The following is a 16,225-nucleotide window of genomic DNA, read 5'->3' as shown; positions in this document are numbered from 1 at the left end:
CTTTCTGCAGAGTTGTAAGATGTTAAGATAATCTTTTAATAATTCAAATATATTGATTAAGTCAAGTAGAGTAGGGTAGAATACTTTTAATAGGAGGTCACCTATGTAAGTGTGAAGTGGGGCCGCTTCAATGAGAATTATTCAAGGCTTGAATTCTTTAAACACTTGTAGAACCAAGACGGGTTCAGGGCCAAAATGAACCAAGTCATGAGAACCATGAACGGTTTAGAAAAGACATCTGTGTGAGTATCGTTGTCTTGGCTTACACTAAAAGTTGAATGGTTCAAAACATCACGTTCACCAATTAGTCGAGTAAATCCGATGGTAATTCACTAAGGGAGGTTCAAGGCCAGAAGCTATCTTCCCTGATGTAGTATTTTTTCGTACCCTCTCTACATTGTATCATATCATCGCATTTGCATATGCGTACCCAATTTTCATTCATGTGAGGGATTGTAGGAATTGGTTCAAATAATTAGTCAAAAATTGGAAAATGAAAAGGTGTGTAAAAGTGGAAAATGAAAAGGTGTGACTACGTGTCAACTTCAATCAAATATTCCGACTTGATCCGATAGTCAAATTACAAAAGTCATGGTATATTTGGAATCTCGAAACCAATTCCGGATGAGTGAAAAATTGCGAACTAATGTTGGAAGAAATGAAGTGCTGTAACTTTTCGAAATTATGCAGGTTTTGGCCAAGCGTTGCAACTTTTTGAAAGAATGCATGTTTTGGCTCATACTACTTCATTTGCACCCTTTCTACATCTATAAATAGAATTCTATGGACATGATTTTTGGTACACCAATTACATTGAGCATTCATTTCCTCTTGTGATTCTCTCCTTTCTAATTTCATAGCATTTTCATGCATTTCCTAGGTAGAGAGGGAATTCCGTTCGAGTTCGTTGGTCGAAGTCATTTGGAGTGCTCCTATGGCTTGACGTGGCCGTTGTATCTTGGGAGATGATCTTCGAAAAACCGTTAGCACCGATGCGGGGCAAATTCATCTTAAGGACCAAGTCTCAAACACTTGTCTCGACCAAAAATTCATTACTTGCATCTTTCTTCCTACAATTTTCTTATTTCTTTTTATTATATTTTGATTTCGGGAAATGATTAACATTGTTTACATGTTTATGTTGCAAGGTTCGATTAAAAGAATAATTTGCTTTCGTTCAAGAATCGAAAGGAATGAATCCATATCCATACATTCAGATTCGGTAACTTTTATATTTTACTTCTCAAATCCTATTTCGGTAAGTTGAAATTACGTTTCGATTTCACGCAAATAACCGGTATACTTTTGTGAATATAATATGCACGTAAGCGGTGTGAATTTTCCCAACAAGAATTAGTACGTGTTCTAACCAAAATGAAAATATCTAAACTTTTAATCTGATAGATAAATCAACATCTGATTATAAATTCATATAATCACTCCATACCAAATACATTGTCAAGGGCTCATTTGAGCATAGTTGTGGCTAACGAGCCCATCGGCTCGAGTGGCCTCTAGCTTGATTTGGAAAAAGTCCGAGCTCCTAACTCGAACTGGGGGCAAGCCTCAAAAATGAGAATTGGTTCAAGCTTGAGCCAGCTTGCGAGTCCAAATACGAACCAATCGTATGTGGACTCGTGTGGTCTGCTTTTTATGCTTTTAGATCACTTACCTAATCAATTTTTTTAGTTTATAAATTAATAACCACTTAGTTTGTAAATTTCAACAACTTGCATGGTTAATTTTGTAGTTTGTAAATTAACGATCAATTTTTCATAAATTCGAGAAATAAAAATCAAAAAGTCCTTGGGCCGACCGAAGACAAAGCTTGGGCAACCTCATTTTTTTTAGGACGAGCCGAGTCCAAAAAGCTTGAGCCTTTTTCTACAAGTTGATATCAAGCCCCAAGGTTGGGTTCGCGAACCAACTGGACTTGACTAGTTGTCATCATCATTCGATCATGCAAGAATCACACACTAATTTTTCACCAGAATCACACACTAACTTTTCACCATGCTATCGAACATTCAAAAATTTCAAACTTCGAATGTTAGTCTTTTCCAACCTACCAAACTTATCATCAATGTCGTACCACTTTCATCAAGTGGATCATACATTTGTTCAAACTGCATTGACAACTTTCATTAAGGCATGCTGAGTGTACGGAGTGAGTGAAAAAAAAAAATTAATAATAAAATAACACCCAACAATGTATGAAGTGGGATGTCCACCATTTAGAGAGTCCAAATATGAAGGAAAAGTTAGTTAAATATTAATCCTGTATAAAGAAAGTACATCCATACAAGTCTAATTATTAATCATGACTGCATTTTCAAGAACGAAAACTGTCTCAAAAGTTACTCCAATCCACTGTCTTGAGGTTTGGTTCATGAAATCAATTTACAGCTAAATGCAGGCATACATTAAATTCCCCGCAGCTTCATTTAAGTAGATTTTCCAAATCCGTGATAAAAAAAAACTATCTGCATTACTCATTCTGTGAAAACGGAAGCTGAGATGGAGAAATAGAAGCTTCGTCTTTTAGCAAAAAGAATGCTTATCCAGGACAAATAACTGAGACAGAACAACTTCATTGAGATGGAACTCGACCAAAAGCTTCAATCTCTGACAGAAAGCAAAGCAAGCAATTAAGGAAACACATTCAGGGACATACAAAACCATTTTTCTTTTGGAGTATCAAACAAAACCAGTGATTTTATTACACTTGCATGCACACCAGGAGCATAGATGAAGAGGGGGCGAGAGAGAGAGGGAGAATCACCTGAAAATATGGCGCAATTGTTCAGAGATGTTTTGCTCTCCAATCAACCGTTAAAACATCATCATTGTCGTCATCACTTGATGATTCTTCAGGGCTAGACTCCTCCTGTGCAACTTCAGTACCTTTACCATAAATGACAGATCTAGCAGCCTTAATCTCCAACTTCTTCTTCCTTAGCATTTCTACTCTCTCCCTATAAGTCCTGAAGACATCAAAACCAAAGGTGATAATATTATTTGTGATCCCAAGCTGGTTTAGATACAGTGATATCCCAGCAAAGTATCCTTTCCCCAACATTTTTAACTTACTTTTGTTCCACAGTCTCAGCTTCTTCAATCGTCTCAGCTGCATCAAACTGCAAAAAGCAGCAGCAATAATGTCAGTGATACAATTCCTTACTGTACAACCCTGGATTTATTAAATGGAAGTTGGGAAAGAAAGTCTGGCCTCTTCTTCTTCCAAGCGGTTGTCTATCTCTTGTAAATCATCTTGGATTAACTTTTCAAACTCCTTATATTCATCCCTATGTGCACGTCACAAGTCAGCTTTATCAGTTGAAACAAATAAAAGAATGCAAGTAGTTAAGGAGTGTAGAATGTAATCATGAATTAGGAGAAAGAACAGTGTTTCACGGTAAAAAAATTTTATTGCGAACCATAAATGAGCGTAAAACGTTTTCACTTAGAATTTTAGACAAAGCTAAACCACCATTCATCTGCATTATAAACATCCAACCCTTTCGAAAATTTAATTAAAAAAAAAAATAAAAAATGATAAAACCATAACTACAAATCTTATCATAAGTGAAACATCATTATTCCCTCTGTGATAAGATCTATGTGCTCAATCTACCACTTATTCTTTAAGGAAATCAAATTTCTTTACAAAAGATTTGATCAATTACTACCACCGAATCCATGAAAATCTACATACTTTATCCTCCCAAAACTGATTGTTATTTGTGCACAAATTAAATGTTAAAATGTGTCATCAGAAGTAAATTATTTTCACACTTCAATAAAACTGTACATGTGATTCTGACCTGGACATGTGGTTCTACTGAGTGATATCACAATAGTTTCTAGTTATCTACCAATCTACACTAAAAGATAATAATGCATCAGCATCAAATTATCTCCATTATTTCCCATCTCACAATCTATGACATCCTCAATGCACATTGAACAACTACCCTCACTACATTTGATGTGAACACTCACTTTTTGGGCAATAAAACTGCCCATTTTAGCACAAGTGGCACATTGCCACATTTAAACCTATCTATCATCACAATCAATCCAAACAACACCATTGAAGTATTCAACATTCCTAGCATCCAAAATGAGAAGTCTTCAAATATCAGAAAGTAATCCCACTTTTCTTGTGCTCATAAAATTGGACAACATGGCCCTCCAAAAACCATAAGTTGACGCTAACTTTATAGTTTATGGCGTCCTCCAGATGATATTGAGCTAGAAAGAGTGAAAGTAATTCACTTTTGTGCACAAGGCTCGAAGCCAAGGAAGTACACTGGCAAAGAAGAGAACAGAGAAGAATTAAGATGCTAGTAAGAAATTATGGGACATTTCCAATGACAAAACATTGGAATACAAGAAAAGTCCCAATGTTCCTTCTGTAGCAGATAAGGTTAAAGCTAGAGATAACAAGTTTGTAGGGCCAGGATGTTAAAAATAGGATAAAATTTAATACCAACTGAAGACTTACAATCAACTTCTCAAACAACATTCCAACAGCAGCTCAGGGATCATTACATTCCTTTTAATGAGGTTACAAAATCATCACCCACAAATTAACATGAGAATATCAAAAAGCATAAAAATATAAGGAACTTACTTGACATCCGGTTTCATAGGTGTAATGCCTCGTGCACGTAAATCAGCATCTTTGTCATCAAAAAACCCTTCAGGAAGAGCTCCTTTGACTTGCGTAGTTTCATTATTAACAACTACTTCTGACACCTGTCTGATTTCCTTGGAAGCCTGAATTTCAGAATCTCTAATCTCCACGGATTTAGCAGTAGATGATCCATCAGTTTCACTCCCTAAGACAAATGAATGCAGGATAAGAAAATGCTTAGTATCTGAATTACAACTGTAGATCATCCAAATTGAAAGTCATAGCAGTAGCAGTTTAAGAACATTAAAAAACATGAGTACTTATCAAAAACAATTTACTCGTAAGAACCATAAGAAGCCAAATTCATTTCCGTTGTGCGGGTACTCGATCATAACGAGAGTGTCACACAATAAAGCTTTTTAGTATTTTACGATCAAAACTCGACTTTTGGTAAGACTTCATTTTTAGAACTAAAAGTTGTTCCCCGGACTCCTTCACTTTTTCTTAGATTGAGTGGGCGAAAAGATGCTAAGCACAAATACAATAAATAACGCATTCCAGGTATTCTATCCTAATAAATACACATTGGTGACTATAACACAATATCATAGTTAAGAGACTCACCATGACCTTACCATCAACCAGGTCAAGGCACTGGTTCACCAGACACTGGCTGGAACAGTGGGTCAATGGTTCAAGTGACAGGTAAATATTATTAAAGTGATTTATAATTATTCAATAAATACTTGATAGTATATTAGCTAAATTTTCTTATTTATTAAGCTTCATGTTTACAATAACATAAAAGATCACAAATTTTTGAAATATATAATCTACTGCTTAATGTACTATATCACGATGTCCACTACTTATCTTTAATTTCGTCCCCTTATCTTATTACATCTATGTTATTTATCAAAATCAATTCATCAAGATTATGTGTACCACCCATTTCCTTTCCACGATACAAGATCTATCAAAATAAGTTATAGAAATAGTAAGTGGATGTTTGGTCGGGATTAAAATTAAATTTTACAGTAGATTGTGATAGAAATTTTTGAATGTGTGGTTGAAAAGTTGTGGGACCCATAAAAGATATGGTTAATATTGATTGTTTGACTTTGAATTAAATTAAAATTATATTTTAATTCAAACCAAACATGCTCTAAATATAGCATGAATTATGTCGTATTTGAGTCTCCAAGTATTTCAGTGTAGCTCCCTTAAAATATTAATTTTGTGTCATCTGTTTAAACTAGATAATATTTATAATTGATTATTAAAAAGATAATAAAAATAGCTTATTTTCTTTCATTATAATTTTGTTTTATAATATGATTAATAAATGAGCTACTATATATAGTTAAGTAGCATTTACAGGTAAAAAACCAATGTGGCTCAATGGCTAGGAGTTGCCTTTTCACTCCAAAGGTCTGGTGACAAACCTTTATTTTTATTTTTTTTAAGGATTATGGATAAACCAGCTGGCCGACATGCGTGTTTACTTGGAGCCCCGCAGGTTTTTGTAGTTTGGTTGCAATACAGTCAAACAATTCAATCAAACAGTATTGCTTTCTGGTTCACCAAGATTCCATGCCGACAACCAGGTAGGGCCATTTTTACAACACATTATTTTTGATTTATCAGAAATTCCATAACTGAATCACCATACATCATTATTATTCAGTAAAAATTTCATCCATCACAACCACAAGAACTTGAGCCTTATTCTCAATATTGGGGTTAAATACAGATTCTTTATCGCCACTAGTGAGATCTTGCTACATGTACTAGAAGATCCGAAACAACTAGACCATCGAAAGACACAAACAGCCATGTTAGTTTTTGTTTGCTTCTCTCTCTTCTAACCTATTCTTTTAAGAACGCATCACTCTTACAATACAGAGCATTTATAAATCTAAACATGTCCTAACCATTTAAGTTATCATTCCCTTAATTTGTCTCGAACTATTGCAACCTCCCGTTCATATAGATAATTTTTGTCCTTTAAGACCTCGTTCAGTATCATAAAACATAACAGTTCAAATAAATGTTCTACGAAACTAGCCATTTAGCTTCATAGGATCATGCCACACACAATTTTGAAGCACTTCTCCATTTCATCCAAAGCAGTCTTATTCTATACATTACATCAGCTTCATTTCCTCCTTCCTTTCCCATGATCAAACCTAAATACCTAAAACAAGCACTTCCAAATCAATCTTCTATAGTAACTTCATTATTATCCTTATTACTCATATTACTACACTGCCTGTATTCTAGGTTTGTTCCAATTTCAATCTACAGCATATCATCATGCAGGAAGAAAGGAATTAGCTCCTAGATCAACTATCTTACATAGAGAGTTAATAAGGTACCAAACTAGCGAATTCCCCAACTTCTGTCAGTCAAATTAATGAGACATCAAACCCAAATCGGTAACTTCGAATGTCCTTCCCTCATTTGTTCAATGAAAGATTCCATGAGGACCGGAAGTAACGGGCTCGAGTAAATAAGCATGGAAGGAGTATTTGGAAATAAAGGGAGATGATACACTCTGAACAACAATGTTTCAAAGTTTAAGTTCTCAAATCACCATTCACAAGTCATCTGAAGATTTACTAATTGTCCTACATTGACTGTATCCAATCTATATGACCATACAGACATTGTGCCCCACCCAAAGATTACTCTCCCCATTACATAGACATAAGGGGCATAGAAAGAAGTAATATCCATAAACAAAATCTTACCATTTTTCTGCCTCTTTGCCTCCTGGTTATCAAAAAAATCAGGAGGAAGAGAAGATGACAGTCGATATTCAGGCAATGCAGTTGAAGGTTCAGATTTCTTATGAAACTCTTGATAATCTTCAGATTGCGGCTTAGGCAGATCTTTAGGAGGTAAGGGCTTAGTATTATTAGCTCGATTTAGTGCAGCAGCATTAGCTTTGAGGTTGTTGATGGCCTGAACAAAACATAAGCATTGCAACAAGAAAAATTCAACTGATTAGAAAATATATGGATGCACACATATAAATCAAAACATCTGTTAGAAAATGATATCAATTCACCTTCAAGTTTGTCACAACACATTTTATTTATCTATTTACTGGGCAAGATCACAGTTAAACAAGAATTTAAGTGCAACCAAGACAATAGCTTCCAAAAATTGATCACATTATGGGATGAAATATAACTTCCTTTTTTTTTTTTTTTTTAAGCCCTAATTCTTAGTTTCTAGCTCCTAAATTCTAAATCTAACTTAAAAATTCTTCATAAAGAGATAAGAGGAGCCATGATTTAGGTAAAACAGAAACTTCAAGTTCTAAATTTCTAATCCTATCTGTAGACTGGGTATTTTTACATAGGTTGGTAGAATGAAGAGCCATGATTATATTTTCAAGATAAGTTAAGAGTTGACCACCAAGGTTTCGTCAATTTATGGATATTCGATAGGAAGGGAAGAATAGACAATGGAAAGTTGTCAATTTCTACATTTGGATAGGTTTGAGGGAAAGGAAGTGAATGCTTCAAAGTTGTACACCATTTTATATGTGTGAGATACCACTCCCCCCATTTCTTCAAGTTACCTCATAATTGAATTATATCCTTCCCCTCACCACCAATAAGGGATGGAAAAATTCCCCGATCCTGCCCCCAATTTCCCCAAACCAACCCCAAATCTATTTATTTATTATATTATATATTTTTATATTTTCAATCTAAATCGTGTTTAAAAATAAAAAATATTAAACGGGGAAGAAATTGTGGTTCTTTAATCCCCACTCCTACCCTACCTCCCGAAATCTCCCAAAGGGGTGCCAATGGTGATGGCAACCCCGATCGCAACCCACCCATTGCCATCCCCACCACCAGGTCAACAGACACTAATAGAATATAATTTGTTCATCAGAAGAGCAACATTGACATACAAACATCTTCTGAAACTGTTATAGGATCTGCGAAGTTCAATATTTATGTTTAAAAAAATAATAATAATAATAAATAAATAAAAGAAGACTAGTAGAAGGTTCACGTTAACCAGCAATTAATGTATATAAATATCATTGCCAAACAACATTAAAATATCAAGAAAGCACCACAGGATTTCCATGTTTATCATGCTATCTACTTCATGTAGATCTTTATACTACAAACCTATAATTCCATTAGAACAGTAAAGTTTGGATTGCCATGTTAATTCAGCTGTGATTTCATCTCTAATACAACTTGACACCAGAGAAATGATTCAAACATTTATGCCTGCAATAATTGAAGTTTTACCTCGTGATGTTTTCGAGAAGCTTGGTGTGCAGGCCAAAGAGATTCAGATTTGATGACAACATCACAAACTCTACAGACCAGTTGGTCATGCTCATTGTACCTACATTTACAAATAGGATTTGACAGAACACATGATTAGAAATTTCATTTCAATGATTTCCTAGTGCTTCCACAGATAAATTCACTATAAAGATATCAAAATTTCAATACCAAGATATCTAAATTTCCATGAGCAAAGTAATCCTCATTGGAACTAAGTGCACATGGAAAGTACAAATCATGACTCAAGTGTCTCAAATTCCCCCATTTCTCATTAGAATACATTTAAATTTGACTATGCAAAACATGTTATCTAAAGTTCAAACTGGTTGCCTATCTTATAAACCAAAAGGGAACGCATATATGTATATACATAGGACATAGATACACACGTTGTGCATCATATACTCAGGAATTAGTACAACAGTACAAGTAAATATTTTCTTTGACTTCACAAATAACTAAATTTTTCTGCCATAAAGAATAGTCCGGTAACTAAAATTACTTAATTGATCACAATTTGTATTATGAGTGAATAAAAGATGCAATACCTCACAAGAGGAGAATCAATGCGTTGTTTTTCCAGCTTCTGAGCATTCAATTTTGAACGAAACAACGATTTTTTCTTCGCCTGGGCATCCATTTTTTTATTATTGTTTTCTTTAGCACCTGCAAAAATAAAATATTCACAAACTAACCACAGCTTTACCTGTCAATACTTTCTTATAGGAAGAATTTCTAATTCGTAAAAAAATTTCTTTTGTTTCAAAAATAGAACCCAAGAATTTCCATTCAAAAAGGACTTCGATTTAAATTTTGCTTCCAAAATAACAGAACGAAGACAAAATTACTGACCGCTACGAAATTAGAAGGCCTTTTCACGGGACGGTGTATGCATCTGTCTGTATGCGTGTTTTGGGTGCCTCTTGATTGAGGGAACTACTGAAGAAGGACGCGGTGGCAGGCGGGGATGGGTGGGCTCGTTAGAATCGAAGTGATAGACACGAGAAAGAAGCCATTTTAGATAAAAATGATTTTTGAGCGAAAAGTTTTAGTGTGGATTATTTTAGATAAAATCACCTCCTAATTTTTAGAATTTTAAAAAAACACTATTCTCATCCACGACAGATCCTTATTTAAATCATTCATTAAATACTATATACTCATGCCATCATAATTTTTCTCAATCTTTTTCATATATCTATAAATACAATTTTTATATATCTATACATCCATACCATTTTCTATATATATAGTGGACGAAAATACAACCCATAAAGGATGGTTTCCCGCAAAAATAACATTTTGTATTTATTTAAAGTGTCATTTCGTCTCGTTTGTGATTGCGTGGGTACAGCTTCCCACGGATTTGTTTCTATTTCTCTTAATAACGAAATTGCATGTATAGTTTTAACATTGTCTTTTTATTCACTGTACACTATTATCTATTCATTTTTCTAGTTCGCCAGGTAAAAATGAATAGAAGAATGTCAAAATAGTAGGATGGTTGTGAAGGGAATTGATAAATAATAACACAGGCTTAGAACGGAATGTCAAAATAGTAGCATGGTTGTGCAGGAAATTGATAAATAATAACACAGGCTTAGAAGGGAAATTACACAGTAAACAAAAAATGTGCAAATACTTCTGTTTCCATGTCATCACATATTTTTAACCATAGACCAGGTGTACCAAAAGGATTAAGAATGATAGGACAAAAAATGGGAACAAACAATTCACGAAATTGCATGTATAGTTTTAACATTGTCTTTTTATTTACTGTACACTATTATCTATTCATTTTTCTAGTTCGCCAGGTAAAAATGAATAGAAGAATGTCAAAATAGTAGGATGGTTGTGAAGGGAATTGATAAATAATAACACAGGCTTAGAAGGGAATGTCAAAATAGTAGGATGGTTGTGCAGGAAATTGATAAATAATAACACAGGCTTAGAAGGGAAATTACACAGTAAACAAAAAATGTGCAAATACTTCTGTTACCATGTCATCACATATTTTTAACCATAGACCAGGTGTACCAAAAGGATTAAGAATGATAGGACAAAAAATGGGAACAAACAATTTTTATAATGGCTTCGTTCAAGAAAACCGAATTAATTGGAAAAAAGTGTCTCAAAATATATATCTTGTATAAATATATGAGGAAATTGCCTGAAATGTCCATTTTTACATGGGCATTTGCACAAGTGTCCAAAATTTTCGCAATGTCTATTTTCTAATTATCTGGACGACAATACACGTGGCTACAATTTTTGACTCCAAAGCATTATTCAAATGTTGTCCCATCATGAAGAATTGTGTTGCCAATAAAATTGAAGCATATAACATATGCAACTTGTTTCAAATAGTACAAAAGTCAATCATATTAAATACGTCTGTCGGGTCATTTGAAATGAAAAATGGGTTAGATCCATTTATGAATCAAACCCGTACGAAAACATAAAACTCTATTCCTATTCTTCATTCAATTTCATTCAAAATGTGAAATCCTCCCTCTAAGCTTAGAAATCTAGAAATACAAGGCTAAAATTTATTGATTTAATTGGAAGTGAAGAGCTGTCGCACCTTTAACCTTTCAGTTCATCCCCTAACCGCTCTCCTAATTGTAAGTCGACAAAGATTCTTCCGTCTTCCTTAGTTATCTTCAACAAGGTAACTTTACATAAATACATCTTTTTACTTTTTTTTCTTTTTTTTTTTTGTTTACTGTTGTAATTTTAATATGTATTTCATATGATTTGATTTTACAATGTTATATTTAATTTTTGATAGTTGCAGATTTTATTTAGAGTTTGGTAGGCTTCTCGTTATAATGTTTTATATGTGTATATGTTAATTAATTAGCTCAAAATTTGGTGTATAAACTTAATTTCTTATGCGTGTATGTAACTCAATAAATTCCTCGTGTTCATGTATGCATCTCTCCTCCAGTGCTTCGATTTTCTATGTATATGTATATATAATAAAGGCAGCCAACAATTCTTGGCATGTATGTTGACTCTGTGTTTCTTCCCGAAGAGCTATCGACAGCAATAACCTTCGTTTTCTTCTTATTTTGCTCTGTTTCTGTGTGTATATTTATATAAAATAACAGCAGCCGGCCAATGTTTTGCTATCAAGGGGACTCTCTTATATATACGTGTAATCCTTATTTTCCAGCCTCCAATGAATGTGTAAAAAGGTGAAATATTGGTTGCCTCTCATTTTCCGTAGGCGTGTATGTGTAATATATTCTTGACTGCCTCCAAATATGTGTGTAAAGTATATTATATGGGCTGTCTGTACGTGTTTATCAATCACTTTAACGTAGCAGAAATTGTTGACTACAATTCAAAGCCATTAATCTCGCCTCATATAGACATGCATAGATTATTTAACGAACGAATTAATTTCTCTTCTCACAAAATTCCTTTTTAGTTGGGGTTTAAATCATCACATCAAATGACAAGTGAGTAACATTGTTTTGTACAAGAGCAGATTCATAGTTTTATGATGCAACTGCACTATTAATGTGTAGATTACTTTGTGCAAGGTGAATAGTTGATTTCAAATACATGAGAATTGTCATCTTATCCTTATTTTCAAGTAAAAGCTAAATGCATAGAAAATGAATGAATTGAGAACATTACTATTTACTTTCTTGTGTTACACACATACATATGAATACAGCACACATCTACAAACACTTTCCATACTATTTTAAAAAAATTAAATTTGAAATTGAACTTTGCAATCACGCATTAAATGCTAATGTATTCATAGATCTTAGTCATCATTTCGAAGGTAGTTCTAATTTCAATGTATTGTATTAAGTTGAATTTGTACAATGTGCTTTATGAGTACCTTGCACACTGGGCTTTATGGGTACCTATTCGATTAGATAGCAAGCATTTTGAATGGTTGTTTGGTTTTTATTTTTTTTCCTGTTGTCGTTCCTTAGTTTTTTTTTTTTGTTCGTACATTTTCCTAATACTTTTTTATGTGTTTTTGTTATATGTAAATGACTTCTTCACACCATTCAAAGTATCGGAGGAATAGCGAGTCCCAACGCAGGTTTCATAGGTCAGCAATATGACATACATAATAGTTGTCGTCGACAACCTCGATGCACAACAAAAGCGTATCTTCGAGAAAAGTTGCATAGGACATGTTGCCAAGTTGTCGGAGTTGAAATTGTATGAACAATTAATTCACAAAATGGTAAATAGATCGGTGTTTTCTAGCAAAAGTTTCGAGGTTTGGTTTAAGGTAAACCAAAGGTTTGCACGATTCAAACTGCCCGAGTTTGTATTAATCACCGGGTTGAAGTGTGGTGAAGTACCGAAAGGTGATAATTCGGATAACATCCTAGGAAAAACCCGGCTATGAAATAAATTGTTTACCCGAAGAGACCGGGTAACGTGTACTGACCTGGAGAACGTTTTTCTGAATGCACCCATCATAATGATCGTTACAAACTTGGGCTGGCACTGATTATTGAAGGGGTCTTCAATTGCAGAGATCGAAATATGGGGATACATCCTGAAACTCTCTCCATTATAGATGACTTGGATTTCTTCAATGCCTATCCATGGGGGACAGTGTGCTTCAAACTTCTTGTCAAATCACTTCTTCATGGATGGGGAAGAAAGGCAGACTTAGCAAAGGTCCACGACTGTGATCGAATGTCTTACACATTGTACGATGTCCATCTTGCTGCTCAGGTACACATGTTCCATATTTTCATTTCATTTTTTCCCATCCTACGTTATGTCCCTCTGTATATAGTAACTTTCGTTCTGTTCGTCATTAAGTTGTGGGTGTACGAGGCTCTCCCAGATCTGGGAGCTCAATTTGCGATAAAGACGGATGACGATGTTCCGAGGATGTTGTGATGGATTGTCATAAGACAACTTCAGTCCAGAACATATTCAGACTTCTTCGAAAAGACACATGTGAGCATCTTGCATATAAAATTCTTGTCACAATTTCAAAATGACTAATATTTCATTTTGACGATTTTGTCTTTCCCTTATAGGTGCACTTGTGGACGACGTTGCGCGCTACTGCTGCAGAAGAATTGTAGCCATAGATTGCTGGTTTAGTTGATTTACCAGACCAAGCTCTAGACAGCCTAGTAGTTTAGTTAATAGAAATACAAGATTACCTACCAAAAGATTATACACAATGTGAACAACAATCAACAACAAAAGTCTCGGAGAGGTAACACAGGTAGAATTCGTCTCCGAGATTTTCATCCCGCTAAAGGTGAAGATAAAGACCATGGCGACCCAATCGTCGACCGTCCACTTCTTCTACATTGTGCCATCGAGCACCCCGAGGCTCATGTCTTCGGATAAGATCAAATCTCTCTTGAATGAACAAAGAGAGGCCTTTGAGTGTAGGTTGGGTGAGTTAAGGAAGGAAAGGAATGCGAGATTTGCTAGTTTGGAAAATGATATGGGAGCCCATGTGCACGGTTTGAGGCAGCATGTGACTGATGAGGTCAATGTGATTCGACGTAGGCTTCATGAAGTGGCTACTGACATTGAGGGACACAATGCTACCTATGAGTAACGGTAGATTTCGGGACTATTGCGGTAGAGATGTGTCATACCATGATGGTTATGATCACAATTTGACGCCACATACGGAAGTGAACACACGGCATCTAAAAGGTGCAATCGAAGCAGTTGGCTGCCAAATCGACGACGTGTTCAGAATGTCGACAGTTGGGGTTGGATTCAAGAGGTCGATTGATGTTGCTCCAGATAGTGTAATAGAGGCTACAAACACTGTACCTACAGTTGCTGTCTCCATCAATGCTTCGCCAATTGATGATGTCATCCTTGCTGAACCGTTGAAGATTGCAGATCCTCCCTACGTAGACCTCGATCGTTAAGACTGAAGATGCCTAGTACAAACACGAAGACACCGTTCACATGATTCGGTCACAAGAGAGGTAAAAAAAGGTGTGTAGTATACGTACACTGCAATTCTCATATTTTTGTTCATGGTATGGACTGGCTGTCCGACATTTTGTGGATGCAAACTTGTGGTTTATATGTAAGTGGCATGTTCGGAATGTTGTCTACTGAAAACAGTTTATAACTTTATTATTTCCTTTAATGGACTTGCATTATGCACTAGAAATGTTCAGACTATTTGGCGTTGTCCAGAACATCTGTTTTTTCAATCAGAAAACATTATAGGCTACATTTGGTTATAATGACTTTGATTGCTATTTCACGTCTTCGCATCTTCGTTCTCATTGTGTTGCCTTACCTACTGTGATGTAGTAACCATTTTCCACATGGTTGTCTATGGTTTGTAAATATTTTTTGATGGAATTTCATATGTTGGTAGAGAGTGTAAATGTTTTACTGGCATGCATTCTTACAATTAGGAGACAGTTGATTAGATTTCACAAACCTTGCCATGTACCGTGTTCATTGCTATATTTTGTTCTTCTCATAGTCGAACTGTCATTCTACACAAATAAAATATCAAGTGTCAAGAAATTCGAGCATTTCATAACCCCAACTACATGTCAAATGTCAATATTCTAACGAAATGTGGAGAAATAATATACTTCAGTTGAAATGTTGTTTTATACAAATGTAATGTCAATTGTCCAGATTGGTAGACATTTAATGTCGAGAACTGCACGTCAAATGTCAAGAAATGAATGAAATGTCAAGAAATATATTGTTTCAATATAAATGTTAACGACACACGTATTTTTGTAGAGTATAAAAATTCGGTACTCGTTCATTCAATTAGCCTCAATAATATGTGAGCATGTACGTGATTGTGTATGATTATGTTTATGAAATTAAATTAAAGAATTAAAAGAAAATATAAATTATGTATTCTGAAGCCCTTACCTATGATAACAAAAAAAAAATAGAAATGAATGAAATGTCAAGAAATATATTGTTTCAATATAAATGTTAACGACACACGTATTTTTGTAGAGTATAAAAATTCGGTACTCGTTCATTCAATTAGCCTCAATAATATGTGAGCATGTACGTGATTGTGTATGATTATGTTTATGAAATTAAATTAAAGAATTAAAAGAAAATATAAATTATGTATTCTGAAGCCCTTACCTATGATAACAAAAAAAAAATTATTTCTTTCGTTATCCTACTCGAACATAAAAAAAAGGAGATGTAAGAAAAATTTGATCTACTCTGTTAGCTTTAATAAATTAAAAAATTTTGTCAAACCTTTTTTCAGTAAATATAAGATTTC

The 16,225-nt window shown here is 34.5% G+C and overlaps 1 protein-coding gene across 1 annotated transcript; it reads right to left on the bottom strand.

Annotated features, from left to right (window-relative positions):
* Positions 1 to 2,261: 2,261 nt before the first annotated feature.
* Positions 2,262 to 10,006, bottom strand: LOC111388830 (zinc finger protein 830). Its single transcript, XM_023013641.1, has 9 exons — positions 9,820 to 10,006; positions 9,516 to 9,633; positions 8,926 to 9,025; positions 7,393 to 7,606; positions 4,637 to 4,844; positions 3,230 to 3,305; positions 3,091 to 3,137; positions 2,783 to 2,984; positions 2,262 to 2,623 (listed from the first exon to the last, which is right to left on the bottom strand). Exons 2-8 carry the CDS (start codon positions 9,605 to 9,607, stop codon positions 2,804 to 2,806), a joined length of 918 nt encoding a protein of 305 aa, XP_022869409.1. The 5' UTR covers positions 9,608 to 9,633; positions 9,820 to 10,006; the 3' UTR covers positions 2,262 to 2,623; positions 2,783 to 2,803.
* Between the last annotated feature and the right edge of the window lie 6,219 nt (positions 10,007 to 16,225).

Source organism: Olea europaea, unplaced genomic scaffold, assembly GCF_002742605.1.
Source record: "Olea europaea var. sylvestris unplaced genomic scaffold, O_europaea_v1 scaffold531, whole genome shotgun sequence".
NCBI classification, from domain to species: Eukaryota; Viridiplantae; Streptophyta; class Magnoliopsida; order Lamiales; family Oleaceae; genus Olea; species Olea europaea.
The sequence above is the reverse complement of the archived record's forward strand: the minus strand, read 5'-3'. Positions and strand labels throughout refer to the sequence as shown.

What these genes read in the sequence shown, in the direction of transcription:
- LOC111388830 (XM_023013641.1), bottom strand. Translation starts at nt 9,607, where the DNA reads ATGGATGCCCAGGCGAAGAAAAAATCGTTGTTTCGTTCAAAATTGAAT. An exon ending in CTTCTCGAAAACATCACGAG is followed by an intron (nt 7,607 to 8,925) that starts GTAAAACTTCAA and finishes TGTTTTGTTCAG; the next exon opens with GCCATCAACAACCTCAAAGC. An exon ending in GCTGAGACTGTGGAACAAAA is followed by an intron (nt 2,985 to 3,090) that starts GTAAGTTAAAAA and finishes TGATGTCTTCAG; the next exon opens with GACTTATAGGGAGAGAGTAG.